Raw genomic sequence first — 24,352 nt, 5'->3', positions numbered from 1 at the left:
AAACTGGTGGGTTCGGTACCTCAAAAAAGGTTAAGAACCACTGATCTAAATAAAAGTTCCCAGGTGATTAGCCACTTAGAAAGCTTGTTTTATTTTTTACGCTTTACAGGATGTTTGATGTGGGAGGTCAGAGGTCAGAGAGAAAGAAGTGGATCCACTGTTTTGAGGGTGTGACCTGCATCATCTTCTGTGGAGCCCTCAGCGCTTATGACATGGTGCTTGTAGAAGACGATGAAGTGGTGAGTCAGAATGGCTGCAATGCTGTTTTAAAAAAAAATAATCTTAAAATAAACGAAACATGTCCTGATGGTTTTTGTGTCTCTGGTCTCTCCAGAACCGCATGCACGAGTCCCTCCATCTATTCAACAGCATCTGTAACCACAGATTCTTCGCTCTGACCTCCATCGTGCTTTTCCTCAACAAGAAGGATCTCTTCGAGGAGAAGATCAAGAAAGTCCACCTGAGTATCTGCTTCCCTGACTATGACGGTACGTTCAACAGACGCCAACTTATTGAGAGAGTTTCACAGGTTGATAACTTTTGAGGGGAAATTGCCCCAGTCTCATGTTAATTACACCAAAGAAAAACAAAATTGAAACAATTCAGCTGCATTTCCCCAATGTTGGGGGCAATCTGAGGCTATAGTTTGAATGGAAGCAGCTTCTGGAGTATTTGGGGCAATTTAAACATAAAACAGATATTTGAAAACATACTTTCTTCATTTATTATGCATGTCATATATGTATATTTCTACTTTATGAATTTTAAAATATGTATAACATTTAAGAGGTTGCATTATCTAGAACTCAGTTAGAATTATGTTGTGGCTTTTTTAAATGAGAATATTATGTATTGTTTTATATGGAGATACAAAGAAGCTATAATATATCCAGTTATGAATCCTCTATCAATAAAGTGAAAAACTTTCTTGTACAGCTTTTACAATCAGTGGCTAGAAGTTATTCTTGTTTGTAGCATTCAGGCAGCTGAAACTCCTAAAACACATAGTTTTGCACCAAAAGTAGTTGCATTGCCTCCCAAAGAGAGCAAGGCTATTTATGAGGGGGAAAAAAACAACACTGAATTTATCTATGCTCCACAACACCGGAGAGAAACTGCAGTCACACTTTCTCTGGCATTTTTATTAAAATGCATTTAAACCATATAAACTATAATGGGAAATTATAGATTATAGAAATCTGTGATTATTTTGTCATTTTAATTTAGTTTAGTGGCTGACCACCTCTGCTCCAACAAACTGAATAACTGCAACTGTGACTCAAGTACCGCAACAATGACTCATTAATAACATTATGTAGTCTCTATCTATGCTGAAGGCATGGATTCAGATTCACTCACCTCAGCATGCTGACTGTTTGAAACTGAAATTACAACACACAGCTGTTGCCTACATCCTATGTTTATCTTGAGTGCACCCATGGATGGTCTGTCTTTCAATGTGAGATCATCCATCCTCTATAGTCTCTTTTCCTTGCAGCTTCATGGGGGGCTGGTGCCTATCTCTCCAGCAGTCACTGGGCGAGAGGCGGGGTACACCCTGGACAGGTCGCCAATAGACAGTTCTTTATAAATTAAGACAAAAAATAATAACAATACAAGATGCTCATGTCAAGTTAAAGCTAGCGTACCCTGTGCTGATGCAGCAGGACACTGGGAATTCCACGCCACTAATCCCAACACAAATGCAGCACTGAAACCAGGTGTGGATCACAGGTGACATATATATCATAAGATTTTAATTTTTCTCGTCATCAACCCTCGTTTAGGTTTAGTTGACTAAAATATAAAGTTGAAGATTAAATAAAATAATAAGTAATGTTGGATGTTAATTATATTATCTTTCACTTCTAACGAGTCATGGGATCTGATTGGGTGTCATTTCTGTCTGTCTCACTCATTTTTACATTATTTGTTGTCAAAGAATTTATAGTTGAGGCCTTTCTGTTCAAATTTGTCATTTAGTTCTTTTCTAGCTTTTTGTCTGGAAAATAATATGCTGATATAAGAACAGAAAAAAAGAGTATTCCTGAAGGGCTGGTTTGTCTCCATTAACCGATGCACGTATCTGTCGAAAAACGTCTTTCAGGCCCCAACACATATGATGATGCCAGTGGCTACATCAAGACACAATTCGAGGATTTGAACATGAAGAAGGGTCAGAAAGAAATCTACTCCCACATGACCTGTGCCACAGACACGAAGAACGTCGAGATCGTGTTCAACGCCGTGACGGACATCATCATCAAAGAAAACCTTAAAGACTGCGGTCTGTTCTAAGCAGCTCCGGAGTGACGGGAGAGAGGTACGAGATCTTTTAGAAACTGTCTTCACATACAGTAACGGGTCCCACACGAGGCAGAGCCCTGCAAATTTTATTAAATCGATATTCTCTGGCCATCGTGTCGCTCGCCAACAACAACTGGCCGTAACACGAGAAAACAGAAACTCAGGCAGGAAAGGTTGGACCCCCTGTGGACTGCTGAGGATGACGAATACAAATAAAAAGACTGATGTAATCCCCATGATGACCTGTGCTAAAGTCTTTACAACCTCCCTACAATTTACTTTTATGTTGCAGCTTTTAACAACTTTTCCTCGTGTTCTTTCATTGCAGAACATCTTTTTCAGCCCGAGCCCCGCACACATTGGCATTAGGAAAGACGTGTACTGACGGGGCACAGGGCGTCCTCAGACTGTTGTGTTTTATGCCATCATCTCCACGTCACGTTGTGGCTGAACGCTCCTAGAGAATATCGTCATCTCCTTCCTGCAACTCTCTGCACGTCCGGCTGAGTAAAAACAGATACGAAGTCACCATGTGAACTGTGGAGCCTCAGATTCCTACACGGCTAAAAGATTAAAGGTACGAAGATGAAATAGCTGCTTCTCTGATTATCATTGAGTTTTTAAAACGTATAAATTGTAAATTATAATTGATCTGAAAGCCAAGCTCTGTGAAAATAATTAAAACCATATGGGAAAAGTAAAAAAAATAAAAAATTCTGAATAGACCATTTTCTTTGTTTTGTTTTTGAGTGCAATAGTCTCTGTGATCTTGATATTTAAGCTGAAAAGTTGCTGAGCAGATTTCTCTGATGTTCCCAGTGCTTGCAGTTTGTCCAGATTATAAACCCAATTGTGCATGTATCTAACCTAAATAGTGTTAATGTACTGAATTCACTTAACATTTTATTGTGATGAATAAATCTGACAACGACAAGCATGGTAGATGAACTTTGTACATAAGAATAGACGAGTTATGTTTTGAATGATGAATTATCTGGAAACATGTGAGAGGAAAACACTGGAGGATGGATGCTTTACGAGAAAAGGGAATGGGAATCTGTTCTTTCTTATGAAATGTAGAGGCATGAAATAAAGATGCATTAACTTCACTGCGTGTCTGCGTCTTTACATCAGTTAAATCTTCATCCGCTGAACAAAAGCGGTGGATGATGAGCCCCATCACGACAGCTTGTCGATGACGGAGCTGCTGTCTTAGAAATATCCTGTTTTGATGTAAGTGGAAAAGGCAGCCAAGTGAAAATCATTACTGATAAACAATCGAAATCAAAGTTTTCCTTTAATTGTAACAGAGTGCAATTCAAAAGAAGAACTAATTTGGCGTCTTTCTAAAAATAAAGCCAGCGTTTTAACACCAAGGCATCGACATTCCCATTAGTACAATGATGAAGAGTTTTTGAAGACGTCAGCTTGGTAACGTTGGTACGAAGCCCTCTAGGGAACACGGGGAAACATTTTTTCTTTTGCGTTCCCTCGCAATATGCTTGCAATATTTGCTGGTCTATTTTGTCACAAATGTCAATTTAAAATTTAAAATGTATACACATTTAAAGAGCCTCATTAAAAATATGTTTTTGTTTTTAACTCTTTGATTGAAAATCGATTTATTCACGGCATGTTTACGTCTGTTTGTGTCAGGTTGAGATGAAACTGCACATGAAAACGACCCTTTAAAGTTTAAACCATTCAGAACCAGCACAAAAAATACACAATCAAAACTGTCAGATGACTTATTTCCCTGTGATAATAACTCAGAAATAGTCCAAATAGTTTGGATGTATTTTTTCTTTGTTTCCTTCTTATGGAAAGTTTCTGTCTACATTACAGGTTTGTGGTGCATTTCTCTCATAAAGAAAAAGATATAAAACGTCAGATATTCCACAACGAGATATTAACACGCATGGAAAAACCTCACAAAAGCCTTTTGTAATAGCAGGAAGTACGATGGACACCGTAAGAAAGGCTGACAGTATTCAGTTATGCCACATGAACTGATCAGTACATTATTGCGAGGGAACGCAAAAGAAAAAAAAAAGAAATCCCCATGTCCCTTTCGGGGTTCCGTACATTGGAAATATCTGTTTATAAAGCTGATTTTATTGATTTTATAAAAAAAAAAAACTCCTTTTATACCACAGTGAAGCATCTGAATTAAACTCAAACTCAAACCAAAGTACATGTACTTTCCACCATCATGCTTCCTGGTTGATTTGAGCCACTTATGCTGATCTGCTGAGTTGTTTCTCATGGCACTTTTTATTACATCCATGAATCTCTAATGATTGGAGAAGTTGCAGGCCTGATTCAGATGCATCTTTGCTATTTTAGAGACTTTCTGCTTCTCCAGCAGACGTGCTTGTCTGTTTTTCGAACATGGCCAAAGATGGAGCTTGCTAAGTCATCCATTCCTGTGGGAACATTTTAAATTGGCTGCTACTTTACCTTCGTTATCCAGCGGAAGCAGCAAGGGTGCATTTAGTTCTTCAGATAACTGCGCTGACATTTAGGGAAATTTTCTTTTTACCATGACTACACAGCAGTGGCAAATGGCTAAAGGGTAGAACTATGTCCTTTTGAAATGATACGCACTTTTATGTTTTCATGTTTAAAAAAAAAACAGACGCTGACCTTTACTGATTCAATAATATTAGCAACATTTATGGTCCAAATAAAAATGAAATAAGATCAAACAAGCAGAGTAAACTAAAAATGTCCCTTCATATTGATTTCATCGGTGATTTCTTTCAAACATATTGTTCACTATATTCTGTTCTAGTTTAAGTCAAAATAACTAAGTGGACTATAGGTGGGGAAATGACCTCACTGGACTCTAGTTATCTACCTTCAAACTCAAACAATTACATCACATATCGTGTCTATAAACGGCTCCCGTCAAAATCTTTCCAAAATCAAAAGTCATGAAATTCACATATCCAAAGGTCGGGATATTAAATCTATAAACTGCATCTAATAATTAAAACAGAACTTAACAAAACCAAAAAGTCATCAAAAGCAAAACACAGACATTTAAAGACGAGACACAACAGAACTGTGAACCTAACTTTCATAAAACACTGTGAAACGTAGCGACGGGTATTCTCTGAAATGATCCATTTTAGTCCTTGTGCAGATAACATACTGAACGTAAAAGCAAAACAGAGACTTCACGTGTCTGAATAATCAAAATACATTAAATACAGCTGGACTCGCAGTAATCATCTTTACTGAGAGAAAAGTGGCCAGAGTTGCCCTTTCGATCCCGCCTGGCCATGAATGTAGTCTTTAGTTAAAAACTGCTCCAATTCGTCAAGACGAACCTCAGACGTCCAGGTTCTCTCAAATCGCCTGCAAATAAAACAAACATAATTACTGACACGTCACTGCTCAGACACAGAGTGAGTCACTAACAGCTCATATCATTCATACTTCTGCCACATTTAGAGTTAAACTTATTGTCATATAACCAAAAACAAATGTTTGTGATAGGAACTGAGATGTGTCAATAAAACAACATCATGACCTCAACCTTTTAACCTCAATAATCTATTTAAAATCCTTATTGGGATACAGCAACCAAACCATATTTATAGTTTCACTTGTAGATTATTTATTTTTGGTGATGAGCTCCGACTCTTAATCTCCTAATCTAAATCTCCCTTTACAGACTGTAAGAAAATGACTAAACCGTAATAGTATCAAGGTCCGCTAGTGAAAGTGTGCGTTAAACATGATCTGAAATGAGCTGCTGTGATGTAATGAACTAGGACTTTTAGTAAGTCTCCACCAATCCTGCACCAAACTAGCACTACATCAGCAAAATAATCGCAGTTCTACACTAAACTAAGTTTATCTGCCATTAAAAGTATCGGCACAAAATGTAGCAACGACAAATTATATTAATGCATTTTAAATAAGTGTAATCACACACAGCTCTTATAAAACGCTGTTTTATCATGATGCTGTTTAAATGTGACCAGTTAATGTAAACCACAAAGCAGACAACGGTCTAATTATGTTTGGATAGAAGGTGTTAAAACAGTCATTTTTAAATATCAATTTGCCAAACAACATCATATTTTCAGGTTGTTCATAGAAAATAAATATGTTAACACTATGAATATTTTTACAAGTTGCTTTGCCTGTCATGTCTCAGGCTGTTTCTCATTGACATGCAGGAGTTTTAAGCGATAGGACATGCAAATGTTGGCAAACATAACCCCTGTGTGCAGCCCGGTGTGTGTGTCTCTGCACTGTCAGCCTCAGATGATGAACGAAGGAGGAGTCTGTCTTCTCCCTATAGAAGCTGCACTTTATGGAAAATTCAGCCAACAGCGTACTTGAGGGAGCTGCACGAACAGCATGGGCTGTTTTTTATTAACAGCAACGCGAACCAAACTTTGGTCCCGCCTCTCAGCAATCGCTGAGCTGGCAACAGGGAGATGTCTGTTAGTCAGGCTGCACCTGGTGATATTCTAAGAAAAATAAATATTTCCTACTGCTGCCTGGGCAGATAGACATATACCACACACGGACAATGGAAAAGGAAATAACACCTTGAATTCCAAATATTTCCCTGACCTAGATCAGTGTAGGGTCGAACAAGGAGCGATCTGACCACCGAATGAACATACGGTGTCGATATGTGATTAGCAGCACAGCTGAAAGTCAGGACGCTTACCTGGCAGGAGCTTCAGTAGAGTCCGATCTCTCTCAGGTTGATTTTGATGATGACGTCGGTGACCGCATCAAACACAAACTGGACATTCTTGGTGTCTGTGGCACAAGTGAAGTGGGTGTAGATCTCCTTTGTGTCTTTCCGTTTATTTAGGTCTTCAAACTGGCACTGGATGTAAGCAGCTGCCTCTTCGTAGGAGTTCTCACCTATAGCAAAAAAAAAATATATATATATATATGTACCGCTGCATAATGCTGCCCAAACCGTCACAGAAGTTAGATGCTATTTCTCCTGATCTAGTAAGGTATTTTCCCTTAACTTGAGGGTATTTTTCCTGAATGTGGAGGTTACTTTTCTTGTAATACTGAGGTAACCTGAGTAGTTGAATGAATAGGCTAAATAAAGGAGCAATAGCAGAAAATCCAACTGTATAAAGAAGAAATCTTCAGCAGAGCCAGGAGATTTGCCTCACCGGTGTACTCAGGGTAGCAGATAGTCAGCGGACTCTTGGAGATCTTCTCTTCGAACAGGTCCTTCTTGTTGAGGAAGAGGATGATGGAGGTGAGTGTGAACCACTTGTTGTTGCAGATGGAGTCGAACAGCTTCATGCTCTCGTGCATCCGGTTCTGGGGAAGACATCTGCAGTGACTTCACCCCAAATAGCCCTTCCTTACGCATGGCTGTTTCACGTGTTACAGACTGAACTCCGGTTCTTTTTACGGCCCTTTAAAACCTTGCGAGCGCAGAACCAGTCGGTGCCAGCGGGTGTGAAAGCCCTCGTATAAGACGGAGGGAACCTCATGGCTGTTCCTGGTTAGCTGGAGCAAAGGCTTCCTGCGGCTCATAATGAAATGCCACATGCTACGCTGTGACAAAACAAGTCTGTAAAATCATATTTCACAAAGGAGGCCTTGCCAGTAAACACAACTTGAAAAAAATAAGAAAAAAAAAATACAGCAAGTTGTAGTCATTCATTATTAAATTTAGCTCACTGACTCATCTAAAGAAAGCAGGACAGCCCACAATAAATCTCGTTTCACAGTGTGTCATAACCACATCAACCATATGTTGTAAGCATATTAAGATGGCCTTCAGTAACACAAGGAAACACAACTGACCCTCACAATTATTAGCACTGCTGGTAAAGAAATGTTAATTGCTAAGCATGCAATTTCTGTAGAGACGTCAAGAGATGCCTATTTTGTTGTCTCTCTTCATCATCTTTTACAACAAGTGTTGACAAAATAAACTGGAGTACTAATCCAGAGCTGGTCGTCAAGTTCAGGTGTTTACTTTGTTGTTATTGTTGCTGCCGTGAAAGGGAACGTTTTGGTAAGTATTTATTATCTTGTAGCATTTTCCTGACTTATGAAGATCAGCACACATCTGCCATGCTTTATGACATGGACTCTTGTCTTACAGAAATAGTGTGATGGACTTCACTAATCAACAATTCAGTAACACTTTATGTGAAGGGGTGTGCATAAGAGTTACATGACACTGTAATTAACATGACATAACATCTGTTATGAACACGAAGGAGTCTTTATGAATGTTTATGACTGTTGTCATGAAGTGTAATTTGGTAAATAATGACACTTTTAATGCAAAGTTGTACTAAAAGTTGCATTAAAAGCCCATTGAAAGTGTCATTATTTACCGAATGACGCTTCATGACAACAGTCATAAACATTCATGAAGACTCCTTCACGTTTATAGCAGGTGTAATATCATATTTATGTCAGTATTATGTCAGTGTTATGCACACCCCTTCAAATAAAGTGTTACCCACAATTCAAAGACACAAAAAGAAAAGCATTAATTACAAAACTGCTGCAGTTAGATTTTTCACATGAAATTTTAGGGGTGTCAATAATTGTGGCTTATCTGATTTTGCAAAAAAAGAAGAAGACATTTTCATCAGACAAAATATGTGCTCAAATTAAAGGTTATTTAAAAATAATAGTAAATCAGTTTGAAATTACAGTTAATGCGAAAGGAATAATTTATTTTAAATCATTTTATACATTTTGACCTTGGTGTTGAGTTGGTGCTATTTATGCTTCTAAACACTTCTAAACACTAAGCACTTTGAATTGACTTGTTGCTGAAAATGTGCCATATAAATAAAATTACCTTACCTTAAACATTTAAATGTCAACATTAACGATTAGGAAACAATTATTAAAATGTCCTGTAGGGGAGCGTTGACCAAACATGAACAGTGAACTCCTGGATTCGTTAACGCAAATCTGAGCCTTCTGGTATTCTAAACTAATCAAGCACAACAATCCAACACAAAGACAGCGTTGGCTATAAGAAGGATGTTTATGTCTCCTCTGTAATTTTGTCAATTTATAACTTGACTCTGTAGCAGGTTAGTAAAAATAAAATAATCTCATTTCAGAGTCACCTGGTTCATTTCTTGTTTCGTGTTTTGGTGCTGATCTCAGCACACAGTTCAGGGATTTTCTGCAGCAACAAAGAATAAAACTAAAACCCCACAGAGGGACAAATGTGACTTTAAAAACAGAGAAAACCTCCAAACAGCACCAACGCTTACTGTGAAGTCTCCGAATTATGTGCAAAAAAAAAAAAAAGCAGCAGGACTTGGTTTGTCTTCAGGGTGAATTTGATCCAGCTAAACCATAAATTATGTCACAAAGGCAAAACTAATTGAAAACCAGTGACTTGAATGTTGATTTGAGTTTGACCGATTCCCAGTCCTGGCCGGCTTGTTTACGGTGCAGCCACAGTTTAATTTTCCACGCCGGCACACCTTTTTAACTTACGACCACAGAGCATTGATCGTGTGGCTGTAAATCACAAATTCATGGCCACTCTGACAACCGCGCATCCATCACCTACCATTTCCTCATCCTCCGCCAAGACAAGGTTGTAGTCACTGAGCGCCACGCAGAAAATGATGGCGGTAACTCCTTCGAAACAGTGGATCCACTTCTTTCTCTCCGAGCGCTGACCGCCAACGTCAAACATCCTGCAGACACACGCAAACACACGCGAGCAGAGACTTAGTGCATTAACAGATGAGTTTACTCAGATCACTTCCACTGTCATTTTAATATCAGGTTTACAAGGTTGCATAATCCGGGACTCAGGCACACAGAGCGTATACGCAGACGCCATGCAGGCGACCTGACTTTGTAATCTCCTGTTCGCGTGTGCGCTGCCTCCGACTCCACCTGAGGCGCTCTGCGGGCAAACCAAATCTATCCCAGGCTGACACAGAAACGAAATGAAAGAACACCCTGTCCTGTGACACCAATCCAGAGATTGCACATTTTGAGGTTCTGAGCACCGGCGTTATTACAGTTAATGCTTCACCAATATTTCAGAGTACAGAAGCTGGAGGGAAAAATAAAATAATGTAAAGAGGAGAGGAGGGAAGCAAAGTAATTACAAAGGTGGCTCATGTGGCATTAGAGCAAAATTCATCAGCATTTATAAGATAAACCACGATTTGCATGTCAAATCAAGGCAACATCAGTCAAATGGGGAGAATAACAGAATAGTTTTTAAAAGAAAATAATAAGAAGTGCCTGACAAAACCTTTTCTTTGTCATGCTGGAACTGCAAACTTCACATATTTCCTTGGGATTTCATGAACACACAAAGTGCTTTGTCCATTATATCGGACAAAAAAATAATGCATAGTTTAAAAAAATCTTGCATAAATAAAATTTCTGGGATTTTTTTTTTGTTCGATCCACCATCCTAAAAGTACAAAATGTAAAGCGCCAAGAAGAAAATTAATGAAAGAAGCAGCTAAGAGGTCCAGGGTAACTCTGGAGGAGCTGCAGAGATCCACAGCTCAGGTGTAAGGAATTGTAAACACAACCAATGTTCACAAATCTGGGCTTTATGGAAAGTCATTTTTTTAACAAAGCAATAAGAAATCACATTGACGGTCTAACCATGCAGGGGAAACAAATATGTGGAATAAACGGATCTGGTCAGATGAGACCAAATTCAAACTGTTCTGGTCAACATGCAAACCTCCATGAGGCAGAAAACTAACTCTACTCATCGTCCTGGAGACTGGACACAGCACATGGTGGCAACATGGTGGTGGCAGTATTGTGCTGTGGAGGCGCTTTTCTTCTGCAGGCACCTGCAGGATGGCCAGAGCTGATGGGAAAATGGATGAATCTAAAAATCTGACTTATAACAAAGGTTCACCTGCCAGCAGGAAAAATATCCTAAATATATGACCAGAACTACAAGGCAAAGTATATTAGAATGGCCTAGTCAAAGTCCAGAGCTAAATTAAACTGACAATCTCTGGCAACTTAGGCAAAGACCAAAGGACGAGTACCTGCCACATTTCTCAGCGTTGCATCATTCCACTCCCCTCTCTGTGTGCGACTTTGTGCAAAATTCAACATAAAAAAAAACAAAAAAACAAAACTTGTGATACTGTAACAGAAATGTGAAAAACTTCTAGCGGTGTGACTAGTCCTTACGCTTTTATGTCCTGTAAGTACTCAATTTCCACAAAACAATCAAAATGCATTTGACAAGTGAACTGAACAACGAACACATTCACCATCTAGAACAGAGACCAGACTCAGCTGTGTTTACGTGTAAGAGGATTTTCTCTTTTATAGCAACATAAACTCCCTGAAGGCTGAGCTGGGCCGTGATTCATCCATACTAACTTGAAGTAGAGATCTTTGAAGGTGAAGTGAGTTTCCACGATCCCTGTGGTCTTCACCCGGGTGCGCAACACATCCTGCTGAGTCGGGATGTAGTTCGGTTTGCAGATCCTGTCCAGCGCGTTCAAGTAGCTGAGGGACAAAAAAGGAGACGATGTAGCAGCAAATATTTATGTTTGTGGAAAACCCAAACTGTTGTCTTTTTTTTTTTTCACTGATTAATTGTTTGTTTGTACCTCCTTTCGACATCGTGCAAATTAATTTCGTTCTCAAGAGGCTTTCAAAACGTACAAATGTCATGCTCCGACAGGAAAACATCTCTCAATACACTTAGAGCAAAACATCTCAGGACTGCGCGGAGCAATACTAAATATGGGCTCATATTTTCATGGATGATAAACACTGGCTTCTTGTGGGCTGAGTAAAAACAGACTAACTCCACTGGTCCATCGTGTCGCAGGGTTTGCTCACAGCGCGCAGAGAGTCATGACAACTCGGGTGTTTGCACAACAAAGAGCACGTCCTTCACACTGGGCGAGATTTTTCGCTCAGGATGGGTGTGACATAAAACAAAACAGACCGGAGAAAACAGAGAACTGCATGAGCCGCATCTGTGTTTGATTAGTAATATAAGGCAGGGGCTATATTAGGCTCTCTGTTTGCTTTTTTCAAGTAAAACACTCTGTTTCACTCAGTGGTTGACTGTAGTAACATGTTTCATTACTAGAGCGGTTAAATACAGCGACTCGCACAAGTCTTCACACCCCGTTTTGTCATATTCCAGCCACGAATTTTAGAGTATTTCACAATAATTTGATATGATAAACCAACGCGCAGTAGTACATGATGTCACCTATTTTTCTATAAATGTCTAATCTTTTTTTTAACAAATTAAAATATTGAGTGGAGTGGCTTTTTTAGATTCTTTCTTGCATAGCTCTACCTCTTTGAGGTTGTATGAGGAGTGTCTGTTATTTCCAAGTCTTACCACCACTTGGATTTCTTTCTGGACTTTGACTGGGTCACTCTACTGCAAGAAAATGTTCTGATCAAACCGTTTCCTTCTGGCCGTACGCGTAGGGTTGACGTGTCGAGTTAATTTTCAACCAGTGTTTTGCGTGTTGGCCAAACCGTTTGCATTCGGTGCCATCTGATCTCTCAGCAGTGGCTTTATTGCTGCACCTGGCGGGCTGATAGTTGTCTTGACCACAGATTCTGACACCTGAACTGGCGAGCTTTGAGCGCTGTCCCTGCCCGTTCTGTCCATTCGAGTGGAGATCAGTATTTTGGTAGATTTAAAGTTGTGCCATGTCCTTTCAAAATTCAGATTGAGCAGTGAGCACAAAGTATTACTTTAAACCTAAATTCCTCTTTCTCCCTCTTCACCCCTCACCCGTCTGGTTTGCTCCTTGATGGCAGAATAGCTGACTGATGATTAGACTTTATTAAGGGCTATCAGAGCAAAAAGGGTCAAAGAAAAAGTTGTATTCACAACCACGTATCTTTTTACTCCATTTCACAATAATTCACTACTTTGTGTTGCTCTGTCAAAATTCACCAAAGTTTGAGAGAAGGGTGCACCGATTGTAGTTTTCTGGCAGGTTTAAAAAGCCTGACCTGCTGATTCCTGATATTTTTTGTCTGAAATGTTGGTAAATATAGCAAGAAAGTTGCAGAGTTGTTAGCGAACGTGCAGACATGACCTGGTGGGTCTGTCAGCCGTCTCTCACCGCAGAGCAACAGAGGCCAGCGGCTGATTCTCAGACTTTTGCTGACGTAGATAAGATCTACCGATAAAATCGGCTTCACAGTAAAGTATCCGCCTATCACGATCCTTCAAACTTGGTGCCGATTTATCAGCGCACCCCTAGTCAGAGATGTCAGGAAGTGTAATTTTTTTTATAAGCAACTGAGATGTGTTCAGCTCTCATGTGGAGCTACTAATTAACGCGCAGCGCTCCGCGTGGCGTCCTCACTATGCAGCCGAGTCGTTGAGCTGATACTCTCGAGATCGGTCGAAGCAGGCCCGGACGCCGCTGTCGCGCCACAGCTTGCGGATGACGGCGGTCAGCTCCGGAGACATCACTCCTTCCTCCGCTGTGCTCGCGAGGGTGAACAGCTGACGCGCGTCGTCCTGTAAGACACGACCAACAGCTGCTGACGCTGCAAAATCCCTCCTGTGTTGACTCGAGCCACAGGTGAGGAGGAGGCTGTCAGCTTACCGCCCGGGCAGCATCGCCAAAATCGATCTTCAGCAGCCCCATCGCCCTGATGATGGCCATGATGGACTGGATGGTGTTGCTGTACACCACCACTTTGTACTGCTTGCACTCTTCTTCCGAGTAGCCATCCTCGTGGATGATTCTGAAGCGTGAATGAAATCAGAACAGACTCTCATGTTCCATATGCATATCTAACAGTGCAAACAGCAGGATTAACAGTCTCATATCTGATTACACGTTTGGCAGATCTCGTGCCTCGCTGTCATTAGTGCTGAACTTTGAGCTTCAGTGAGCAAACGGCGTGCTTAACGTGGGAACCGGCCGACTCTATTCAGGTCCTGCCAGGCAACAACCAGCCTCTGGGGCCTTTGTTTAACGGCTTTTGCAACAACAAAAAGAAGAGGGGGCTTCCTCCTCGCTGCCTGAGTGGCACAAAGTAAAGTTTCCACCATGCTGCTACAATTTTTTCCAGACAGATGAGCTCAACAACGTGGCAGCTAAAAGAGCGAGAGAGCAAACCTGTCTTTCATCAGCGTGAAATAAAAATAGCAGAAAGGATCCCTGCAGGAAGTGTAAAAAGTCGTGGACACCAGCATCCTGACTGTGATGAAAGTTTGGACTTACTTCATCTGCTTGACAATAGTGCTCTTTCCAGATTCCCCGGCACCTGGAAAAACAGGGGAAAGAGGTAAAATGAAGCATTAATACCTGGCATCGGTACAGAGTAACACCTGGGGGCTCAGGTGGCTCTGAAATGTGAAAATAATTTGATGCCATTTAATCAGTCATTCTCCATTTTGTAAGTGTAGGGAGTGAATTCGTCTTCAGTTCATGATGAAGGGACTGGTGATCTGTTACACATTAGAAAATATATATATATATAAAAAATGTCTAGAATAGAACAATGTTTTCTGGATGCAAATTGTCTTTATTCAGCAGAAAGCAGGGCCACCAAACTACATACAAGACATATTATTAAAGTAACCCATATAGACGCACATGTCGCAGTTTCTTTATTTTTTCTGACTGTCTATTTCCTGTTCTTGAAGTTTTAGATCAGACGATAATGTGTCATTTACTTAATCTACATCATGACAGCTTGTGCAGTAACTCCAGCCTGATGCCAGTACACTCTTTTGTCTTTCAGCCTCTGTTCTCTTTTGGTTTTCTTTTCAAATTCACTTAAAAATTAACTTGTATGTTGCTTTATGTGCACATAAAAGGACAAAAGTAAAGACCTTTGCAAAACTGAGACAACAAACACAAGGAAATCTGTCTCCACAGAAACAAGTTATGTATAAAAATGGATGCACTGAGACTTTTGCACAGTTCTGCAGCTGGTAGGAGTAAAAAAAACAAAACAAAAAAAACAACAGGAAATCATCAGACGCTGGCATGAGATTAACTTCAACTTTGACAATACAATATCATGGATCTGTGGCGGATGATTAACTGATGACTGAGAGGTTAAAACCTTCCCAAAGCCTCCATTACGATGAGTGATATTCTAATACTGCAGAGGAGGGAAAGGATTTCATTCCAATAATTAATTTGTGCAACAATCAGCCAAACAGGAAGCAGCCGCCATGTCTCCGTGTTTTTTTTTCCACATATCGCGCTGTGCTGGGCTGCAGGGAGCCGAGCGACCGACCAAAAAACACGACCGACTCAAAGAGCGTGTCAGCAGTTTGAGCCACACACCAACCTGTTGGCGAACCCAAACCCAGCTGTGCATGTTGATGGAAATGGTTTACAGGAAGGCCTCATGCTAGTTCGGCTCTTATTATTTTTCTGTTACAGTTGTGACTGACAATGTTGCTGGAACCATGAAACTCTGCTGGAAGAAACACATGGAAGGTGGAATGCCATGTAACTTCGGCTGATTATTTTTAATCAAATCATAAAAATGCAGAACTTTCTTTTTTTTTTTCTTCTGCATTTCCAACCCTGCTGCTGGCTGCACTGCAGACTTTTTGGTTTGTTTTTTTTTTAAATACAAAGGAAATCTTAAAATAGTTGTTTCAGGAACTCAGCACTGCGTCTATTAATATTTATGGGAATGTTCTTATTCAGCTTCATGCCACACAAATGACTGGATCCAACAGCTGCTCACAACGGCTTCCCACCAACAAACTAAAACCAGAATAAAAACAGCTGGATTTATCCAGAAGGAAGAAAGTCCAGTAAAGTCCAATTGCGACCCACGGGTCACCTTCTTCCTCCAGATTGATTCTGAGATTACAGAGTGGTACCAAACTGACCCATCAGCACATGTGGTAAACAAAGAAGGAGACTTCAATTTGTTTTTAATTAAGGCAAAAAAATTAAAAATAAAAAGACTGAATTTGAAGAATTTCCTCACAGTGGTAAATATTTTCTTCTTTTGAATTTCAAAACAAAAAAAAAAATCCCCAAATACATCCAATGTGATTCACTCAAAAACAGATGTGGGAGGGAATGAATGTGCTTTAAATCATTTTGTTAAACTCTGCTAAATGCAGCAAGTGCTATCGAAGAAATAGTGACCCAACTTGCAAATAAAGGACAAATAATAAAAATCTAGGTGAAGAAAATGGATTCACCCAGGGTGAAACCCAGAGGAGCAAAGCGTCACAGGATGATCAAAAACCAATAAAGCCAAGCTGAGCCGAGCAGCAACGTTTACACTGACTGACAAATCATTACATTCTGGATTTAACTTTTTAAAACAATCCAATAGGGAAAACAGGTAATCGAGGTACTGATATGGGACATTTTATCCTGCAATCCTGCAATTTTGCTCCTGCAGCAACTACCGAATTGCGCAATGCCATCATCACCGTGCAACTGGCTCTACGCAAAACAACATCAACTGTTCGAAACATCTTCCCAAAAACTGGACATTTCCTCAGCTCTGATCCAAAAACGTGCCAGAAATAAAAACCTCTGCACTCAAGGACTGAGGTTTGCACTTGATTCAGCAGCGAAAACTCCACACTGTGCGTTGAAAACAACAGATTTGGGCAAAACGAACTCGCTTTGCTTTCACTTCTGAAAGGGGGAAGCATGAGCAAGCTGCACCAGTTCTCATTGGGTTAAAGAGCAGTGAAAGCATGTGTACATGCGAAACACTGCGGGTCAAACTCAGACAGCTTAAGAAAAACTATTTCCATAAACACATCATTTTAGTTCATCACGGCAGCAGCAGCAGCAGCAGACCCATGTTTGCTTTGTAAAATCATCAGGAAACTGCATCACAAGTTTTCCAGGCAGTGGAATTAAACAAATACGTTTGCTGGTGTTTTCCTAAAGGGAGCAGCTGTGTCAAAAAAACGCAAAATAATTGGCTTAGCATTGTTCTGCATGGAAAAGGTGTCAGAACACATTCCTGTCGCCTTCAGCAGCTGGATACTGTCAAGGGGGATCAGAGCTGAATGTTGTGTCCAGATTGCTGTTCAACAGGAATTAAATCCTGGAATTGTTTGGTCGAGCTGACGGCAGCAGGAGAGATTTAAGCCGCTCACAGGAGAAGACAAATTGCGCTGATTCACGTCCTCACAGCCACCAGTTCCCCCATTCACTGCATTTCTTGGCTGATTGTCAACGCTGGACGTCTGCCAGCTCACAAACCAGCTCATGCACAGGCTTTCGCGTCGACGCAAACCCACACAGAAGCAAGACTCCAAACCGAGCCTCTTTTAACAGGAATCTAAACTTTGGGCTTTTCTCATGATTCGCTGTTTGTGGTCAAATAGGAGAACGCTTTCGTTGGAAGGGAGTAGGGGCTCTTAAAACTCTGTGGTTTCAATAACGGGCAGCAGCCACATTTCCCCCCTCCCCCCCTTGTTTTCCCTCTCTAGTACCAGCACAGAGGCAGAGTGATTGGCTGGAAACGTCTCTGTGGTTAGTATTTCAGAATAAATGTTTCCAAACAACCAGCCTTTTTAGGTGGGGCTGGAACAAAGCCTTCAATGTAAATGTATTCATGTCCCTTAAATGTTTCACCGTTTGTCCCGTCACAACCACAAACTTCAGTTTTTTATTTGTGATTTTAAAAGAAAGGCCGACATGAAGTCCACGTCGTGGATTAAGTTTCACATGTTTTTTTCAACAAAATGTTTAAAGTGTAGCCTAAACCCCACACTGCAGAAAGAGACATAACCACATCTCCTTACTGATGTGCTTCCTAACATCAAATGAAATTAAGCTCTTCCTTTTCTAGGTAATTGAGAAATACCAAAAATATTAATGTTTGAGAAATGATACAATAATAAATAAGAAACATATTCTTTGTTACTCTTTTGAAATTTATAACTTTACATAAACTGAACAATCTGGAAAAGCTCAGATGAAATGACGATGCGTTTTGCTTTGTACCCTTCTGATTGGTTAATTCACAACATTTGAGTTATTTGGAGCCAAATTGGACATCAGAGGAATATAAAAACAACCTGTGAAGATGTCAGGAAGAGAAAGGTGGAGTCCGACAAGTCTGGTTCATACATGAGTGTAATTTCCATTTAGCCTAAGGCTCCAAGTTTATCTGTTTAAACTGTAAGAGTTTAAACATGGGAATATCCAGACATGGTTCTGTTTAGGAAGAGGACAGGTTCTGAATCCCAGAGATGAATGTGATATGGGTCAAAATGTGAAAATTATAATTTAACCCTTAACCAAAAGAAAAAGACCCTGTTAAGTTTCTGACTGAAGATGGTAAGAGATTATCCACAGTAATAAAAACGTCCAGCGTGAACATGGACAGAAAAGCCACTCTGGGAGGAAGAAGCCAGGATTCCAAAAAAAAAAAAACTACTCAAAAAGACAGATTGCAATGTAAAAATTCACTTAAAGAAAATATCATAACTTTTAGAGAGTCTGGTGTAATGAACCTGAATTTAAGTGTTTCCCCATTACGACAGTCGTTAAATGAAAAAAGGTGGGAGCTTGTAAGCCAGAGAACATCGTCAAAAGTTGTGAAGTATGGAAGAAGCATAATATTGTTTAGTGGGCATTTTGCTGCATGAGGAACTGGTGCACTTCAGAAAACAAGTGACAAGAAGAGGAAAGAACATCAGTAAATATTGACACGACATCTCCGCACATCAAACAGGAAGTTAAAGCTTGGGCACAAATGGAGAACGCTTCTACAGGCAAAGTGGCATGGCTGCTTTGCACCAGTCCTGTCTGCAGGAATGGACAAAAAAAGCTTTGGGAGGGACACACAAGATGTTTGAGACTGTTTAAAACTTTATCCAAACAAAGGTTTTCACTGCTACAGCTTCTTAGCTCATGCAGACTTATTTAATGCTGCTTAATGCATGAACATGAAGGAGTCTTTATGAATGTTTACGACTGCTGTCATTCGTCAAATAATGACACTCTTACAGCAAAGTTGACTCTTTTAATTGACTTTAATGTAAGTTTTAATGCAACTCTGCATAAAAACTAAAAAAACATTTTACCCAATAATGCTAATTAGACACTTTTTAATGCAACTTTTAATACAAATGTGCACTGCAAGTGTCATTATTTACCAAACTTCATGACAACAGTCGTAAACATTCATGAAGACTCCTTGGGTCCCCAAGTCAAATGCAAGGCCTCATACGACCTCTGACCGGCCCTGCATGACAAGCTGGAGCCACTGCACTGCGCATCTCTCTGTTGGATATGAGAGACAGATTTCATTTATGTGGCAATAGTAGGAACAAAGCTTTTCCATTTCGTGACTGCTGAGTTTTTATTAAGTGCCACAGATGCTATTTGCTTTTGGTGGCTGGACTTTACGGGGCAAGTTTTTCTGCTCTCCACTCTTCACTGCCAGCCATGTGGCCCTGCAGCCCTCGTTCTCTAAGGAGATCCGCCTGACCGGAGCGGAGACAAAAGGTTAAAGAAATTAATACAAAGCTGATGTGGTATAGTTTGAGGCAACATGGCGTCACAAAACAATTGCTGCTGCGTGTGTGTTCAGGTCAAGTGCCACAGCTTCCCCATGGGATAAACCACCGACCCACTAACTCATTGGGGAAATCCTTGGTGGTCCCGTATGCCAGTCCGTCCCTGGATACCAACTCTGCACAGGCAGAGGTTGAAACATGACAAAATGTGAAACCAGTCAAGGAGTGTGGATACTTTTCTGTCATGTAACACCTGGAACAGGGTCTTTGACGTACAAGAGTGGAGATACAGTCTATAAGGGGAACAGATGACTCAGAGATGTGGGCTGAAACTCAGAAATGACAGGAAGTGCTTTATGGGAAAAAAAAAAATGCTTCATGCTATCAGAGATGGGATCTAGAACAAAAATAGTTGAGGGAGAACAAGTAAGAAAACCCATTATAACAACAGCAATGAGTGGATATGGAGCAAATGCTGCCACTGGTTGCCGTTGGCGATAACAACTGATGTGAAGTGGGATTTCTGCAGAAGGGTAAACTGGTATATTCTCCTCTGGTCTCGACAAAACAAATCAGATTCCCCGCTCAGGATCGATTAACCCGCTGATTCAGCTTCTCTGTGATGATCACCGACAGGTTCGTCCGTTCCTCAGACAAACCACGTCTGGCTCATTCGATTATCTCTAATAAACACATTTCAGTGCTCAGAAATACGTCTGCAGAGCGGAGATGTTTCTATGCAATTTAAGATGCATTCTGCTGCAGCTGCTCAGGACGTCCTGCAGCATGTGACCCAACATGTCACATCTGTCCTCAGAATCCTCCATCTAATTACATATCTGCTACTCTTCGCGACCCTGAGAAGATGTTTGAGTCCAGCACCAATTAGATTATCTGAAAAAATGTTGCGCAGACAATGAAAATACTGACAGAGTCAAATATGATGGGGTGCTCTAATCGTTTTGGGCGTAAATCATTTTTCTACAGCCTTGTGAAGTTCATTTTGAGCGTGGTGCGTTTCAGCAGTGGAACATGAAACTAACATTCCACATTTTTAAAAATGTTTTTCCTCCAAGAAGCTTTGCTTTCTTGTCATCTTTTATAGTTGCCAATTTTTCTGAAAGTTTATCACATTTTTTTTTTCTTTTAGTTTGGCTGCAATGGGCTTGGGCGGCTTAAAGATTTGTAACAAGCTGAAAATGCTGAGCGCAGCTGGGAGTGTAATCCTCCTGGCATCTCTGTGTGGTCATCGCCCACAGCGACAGGTTCGCTGGGAGAGCAGCAACATATGAGCAGAGTTAAGTGAATAATAAAAATAAATGATGTCAGCTGGATGAAGATTTTGAACCAATTTAAGTGATCAAACTGTTTCTGCCAGTTAAACCTGATTTAACCTAAAATCAGGACCAAGTCTGACTCGTTTTCTTCCTCTACTTTGTTTTGATCTAAACTAAAAAAAAAAGAGAACATTTGATCCGACTTAAATACATTGCACCAATTGGTCACGTGTGATCAAATTAAGTTTATCTAAGTTAATTTAACAATCTTTTTAAGTTGTCAAGTTAAACAAATATAAATATAGACAAACTTAATTCAATTACTTGTGACACTTTTTTTTTGAGTTAGAGCTCCATTTTCTTTTTTTCAAAATGTTGGATAAAATCCTGGTAAAATACATTCAATGTGACAAATTTTAAAAAATGTAAACTTTTCAAAGGCACAATAACAGGACTGTTCATGTAGCTTATGCAACCGGAATATCTTCTTATTTAGAGTAAGGTCAACTTAAAACAGTTTTGTTTTGCATGTATAGATGACGTTTTCCATGCAGACTCACACAGACATTCACCAGGAGGATCTTGTGCCGCAGTTAGACGAGGCGCACCACGTCCTCCGGCTCAAGTCTGGGCTCACATGGAGCTCGTTTAGGATTTAAAACAGCGGATTGAACACAGTGGAAGAGAACGAGTACAGCTCTTAATCAAGTTCATACCATTAATCTACATTCACTAAGACATGCTGACGTATTCAGGTGCAGAGTTAGAACATACGGCATAGACAGAGCAGCAGAACGACACTGAGGACTTTCCTCCTAAAAGTCTAGAATTTGGACAACATTATGAAAAGATCTGAAGTTTAATTTGGCCAAAATGGGCTACTGTACCAGCAAACTGAAGAATTTTAAAACACATGGGAAAAGAAAAATCCAGCATGATTTTCTTGAAGTTTTCTCATGACGTGAAAGATGATTTTATGCTATTTATTGCAACAGGAATCTCGGTATTTTTTAATGTAAAAACATACTGGAGTTAATCAAGAAGTTAATTTATTTCAGTGTCTTAAATGTGAAAAGCAGGTGTTTATTTCTGTTCATTTACAGATGAAAACTGGAAGTGAAATGGAGCTAAAAACTTCACAATGCTTTTCAAGCAGCTGATGCTCTTGCATCTGCATTTTTTCCTTCCACTAAATCTTCCATTTAAATGCTGAATACAGAATTATGTCAACAGCAGCTTTCTATAGTCGTGACATTTTTTTGGCCTACCCTCCTTGTGCAGTGTGTCACAGTGACTGTCTGTTAGACAGCACATATTAAAACAACTTCATCTTATTTTGGTCTAATTTAATGATCTATTTTTCTGCAAAAACTGTTTTATGGTTTTTCATTAACTGTGCGCAAGAATCATCAAATTTAATTCAAATAAGCACAACTTATTATTCTATAAAAGTTAATTCTATAAAAGTTTCACTTTTCCAACTAAATCACTAAATAAACGAACCTTCAGAGGATGTTCTTGTCTAATCAGATGCAGCTATGAATGCCAGCTTAAATGCAGATTCTGAAACATCTCCTGCTCAATGCAACATTCTCTGGATTGATGAGCCAGCAGTTGTTTCTGATGAGCTGACGTGAAACAGAGCTGCAGCTGTTGCCAACATCTTCAGTAACAAATGACTGCACTTGTCCTCTTATATAAGCATGCTATTCTTATTCTTTTCAACAACCCAACACCGAGAGAAAGCCGCTCGGCCAGTTGCTCTTTGAGCAACATCTGGTTTCTTTCTGACAGTTTTCTCAGGAAGCGATGACTCCCAGCTCCCTAACTGGGAGAGAAAGGGGAGGAGTGCTGGAGTTCCCAGACTGCAAACTCATAAGTGGCGGTGAAGGAATGGAAAATTTAAAAAAGTAACCTTACAGACTCTGCATAAAGGCACTGAAGCAGTAAAAAATAAATAAATAAATAAATAAATAAATAAATAAATACATAAGAAGCATCAGGTATGGTTTCATACCGAGTAGAAGCAGTTTCACCTCTCTGGATGATTTCTCTCTGTCCTCTCGTATGTTTTTATCAATCATTTTACTCCTCTCCACCGCGGCTTTATCCTCGGCGCTGATCGTGCAGCCCATCTTCTGTTTCTTCTCCCCCCACCCCCAAAACAAAACAACTTTTTCTGCTCCGGATATTGGCTTCGGACGCCGCCGTGGTCTGCTGCTCCTGGCTCGGTGTGAGCTGAACTTCCCCGGCCGGGAGGAGAAGCGCAGAGAGAGGGAAAGGCGTTGGCACCGAGAGCCGCGTCCAGTTCAACCCTCACTGTGATGCTTTTGAACTCACCAAGCTGCAGCCCTGACACTCCTGTCCAGACCGAGCGAGGAAAAAATAAAAATAAAGATAAAAAAAAAAAATAATAATCTCCAAAAATGTGCCTGTAGATCTGGAGTAAAATTTCTAATAAAACAAAACCGACTGAATAAGTTATTTAAATAAACTTCTTCAAATAGGGATCAGATTAAAATGGGGAAAAAAAGGATGTATTAATATATCCACAAGAGCAGCCAGTTGATCCAGTTGTTCCAGCTGCAAACTGAGAACAAGAGTAAAAACAAACAAGCAAACAAAAAAAATCCAGCCGCTAGCCTTCTGGGAAATGTAGTCGCTTCCACAAGCAGACGGGAAAGAAAATGGAAAATGGTTTAATGAACCAAGTTTTACTGAAGCTAAACACGATGACGGGACGCGTGTTTCTCTATGTTGTCACTTTTCACTTAAAAGTTGAAATTTTTGTTGATGCAATAGCGCCCTCAAGTGTCTCAGAACTAAACTGCAGCTTGGGATGCACAACACAGCATTCTAATGATAGACATATTTGCCCATATTTATTGAACACAATAAATATTAATTATGTTGGCCTACTTACTGACTGAAAGAAAATGATCATTCTTGCAAACGCAACTCAATCGTGTCTTAACTCAAAACAATGAGTTAAGACACTAATTCTCATTTCAAGCTGAAGATGTTGCATTATTTTGGGGGTAATTTCAAATTAGGTGGTCTGTGAGTGTTTGTTAAATGTGGCAAGCGGACCTTGGCCTGAAAAAGTTTGAGAAACAGTGCTGTGGATGTAAAAAGCTGGTAGAGAAGTATCTCTAAAGCCTTGAAACTGTAATTGAACGGTGCAATACATTCTGCAAAATGTTTACTGATAGGAACTGAATAAATGTATGCCACGCTTTAAAAAATTTTATTTGTAAAACAAACAAAACATGTATCAGCAGTCTTCCTCAACTCAATGAAT

General features: G+C 40.0%; 2 protein-coding genes across 5 annotated transcripts in view; one reads left to right on the top strand and one right to left on the bottom strand.

Moving 5' to 3' along the window:
* Nucleotides 1-3,416, top strand: part of gnat2 (guanine nucleotide binding protein (G protein), alpha transducing activity polypeptide 2) — a 7,973-nt gene extending 4,557 nt beyond the window's left edge. The window contains exons 6-9 of the mRNA XM_007570902.2: nucleotides 110-239; nucleotides 335-488; nucleotides 2,108-2,323; nucleotides 2,636-3,416. Coding sequence (XP_007570964.1) covers nucleotides 110-239; nucleotides 335-488; nucleotides 2,108-2,298 — 475 coding nt within the window. The 3' untranslated portion in view covers nucleotides 2,299-2,323; nucleotides 2,636-3,416. The remainder of the gene's footprint in view (nucleotides 1-109; nucleotides 240-334; nucleotides 489-2,107; nucleotides 2,324-2,635) is intronic.
* Nucleotides 3,417-3,881: 465 nt separating this feature from the next.
* gnai3 (guanine nucleotide binding protein (G protein), alpha inhibiting activity polypeptide 3) lies at nucleotides 3,882-23,695 on the bottom strand. 4 transcript variants are annotated; one of them, XM_016681129.1, is made up of 9 exons: nucleotides 23,069-23,695; nucleotides 14,523-14,565; nucleotides 13,899-14,040; nucleotides 13,653-13,810; nucleotides 11,680-11,808; nucleotides 9,869-9,998; nucleotides 7,473-7,626; nucleotides 7,002-7,206; nucleotides 3,882-5,675 (listed from the first exon to the last, which is right to left on the bottom strand). In XM_016681129.1, the coding sequence occupies exons 1-8, from the start codon at nucleotides 23,184-23,186 to the stop codon at nucleotides 7,016-7,018; spliced, it is 1,065 nt and encodes a 354-aa protein (XP_016536615.1). In that variant the 5' UTR covers nucleotides 23,187-23,695; the 3' UTR covers nucleotides 3,882-5,675; nucleotides 7,002-7,015. The 4 variants fall into 4 exon arrangements, with proteins under 4 accessions (XP_016536615.1, XP_007570963.1, XP_016536614.1 ...); XM_007570901.2 differs by having other exon boundaries at nucleotides 3,882-5,670; nucleotides 7,004-7,206; nucleotides 23,069-23,694; XM_016681128.1 differs by having other exon boundaries at nucleotides 3,882-5,678; nucleotides 7,005-7,206; nucleotides 23,069-23,694.
* Nucleotides 23,696-24,352: the final 657 nt, after the last annotated feature.

The sequence above is a fragment of the Poecilia formosa genome, unplaced genomic scaffold (assembly GCF_000485575.1).
Source record: "Poecilia formosa unplaced genomic scaffold, Poecilia_formosa-5.1.2 Scaffold270, whole genome shotgun sequence".
Taxonomy (NCBI): Eukaryota; Metazoa; Chordata; class Actinopteri; order Cyprinodontiformes; family Poeciliidae; genus Poecilia; species Poecilia formosa.
This window is presented reverse-complemented; position numbering and strand designations above follow the sequence as displayed.

Coding starts and splice junctions, on each gene's coding strand:
- gnai3 (XM_016681129.1), bottom strand. CDS start 23,186: ATGGGCTGCACGATCAGCGCCGAGGATAAAGCCGCGGTGGAGAGGAGT. Junction 14,566..23,068: donor GGTGAAACTGCTTCTACTCG/GTATGAAACCAT, acceptor CTGTTTTTCCAG/GTGCCGGGGAATCTGGAAAG. Junction 11,809..13,652: donor CTCAACGACTCGGCTGCATA/GTGAGGACGCCA, acceptor TTTGTCCCTCAG/CTACTTGAACGCGCTGGACA.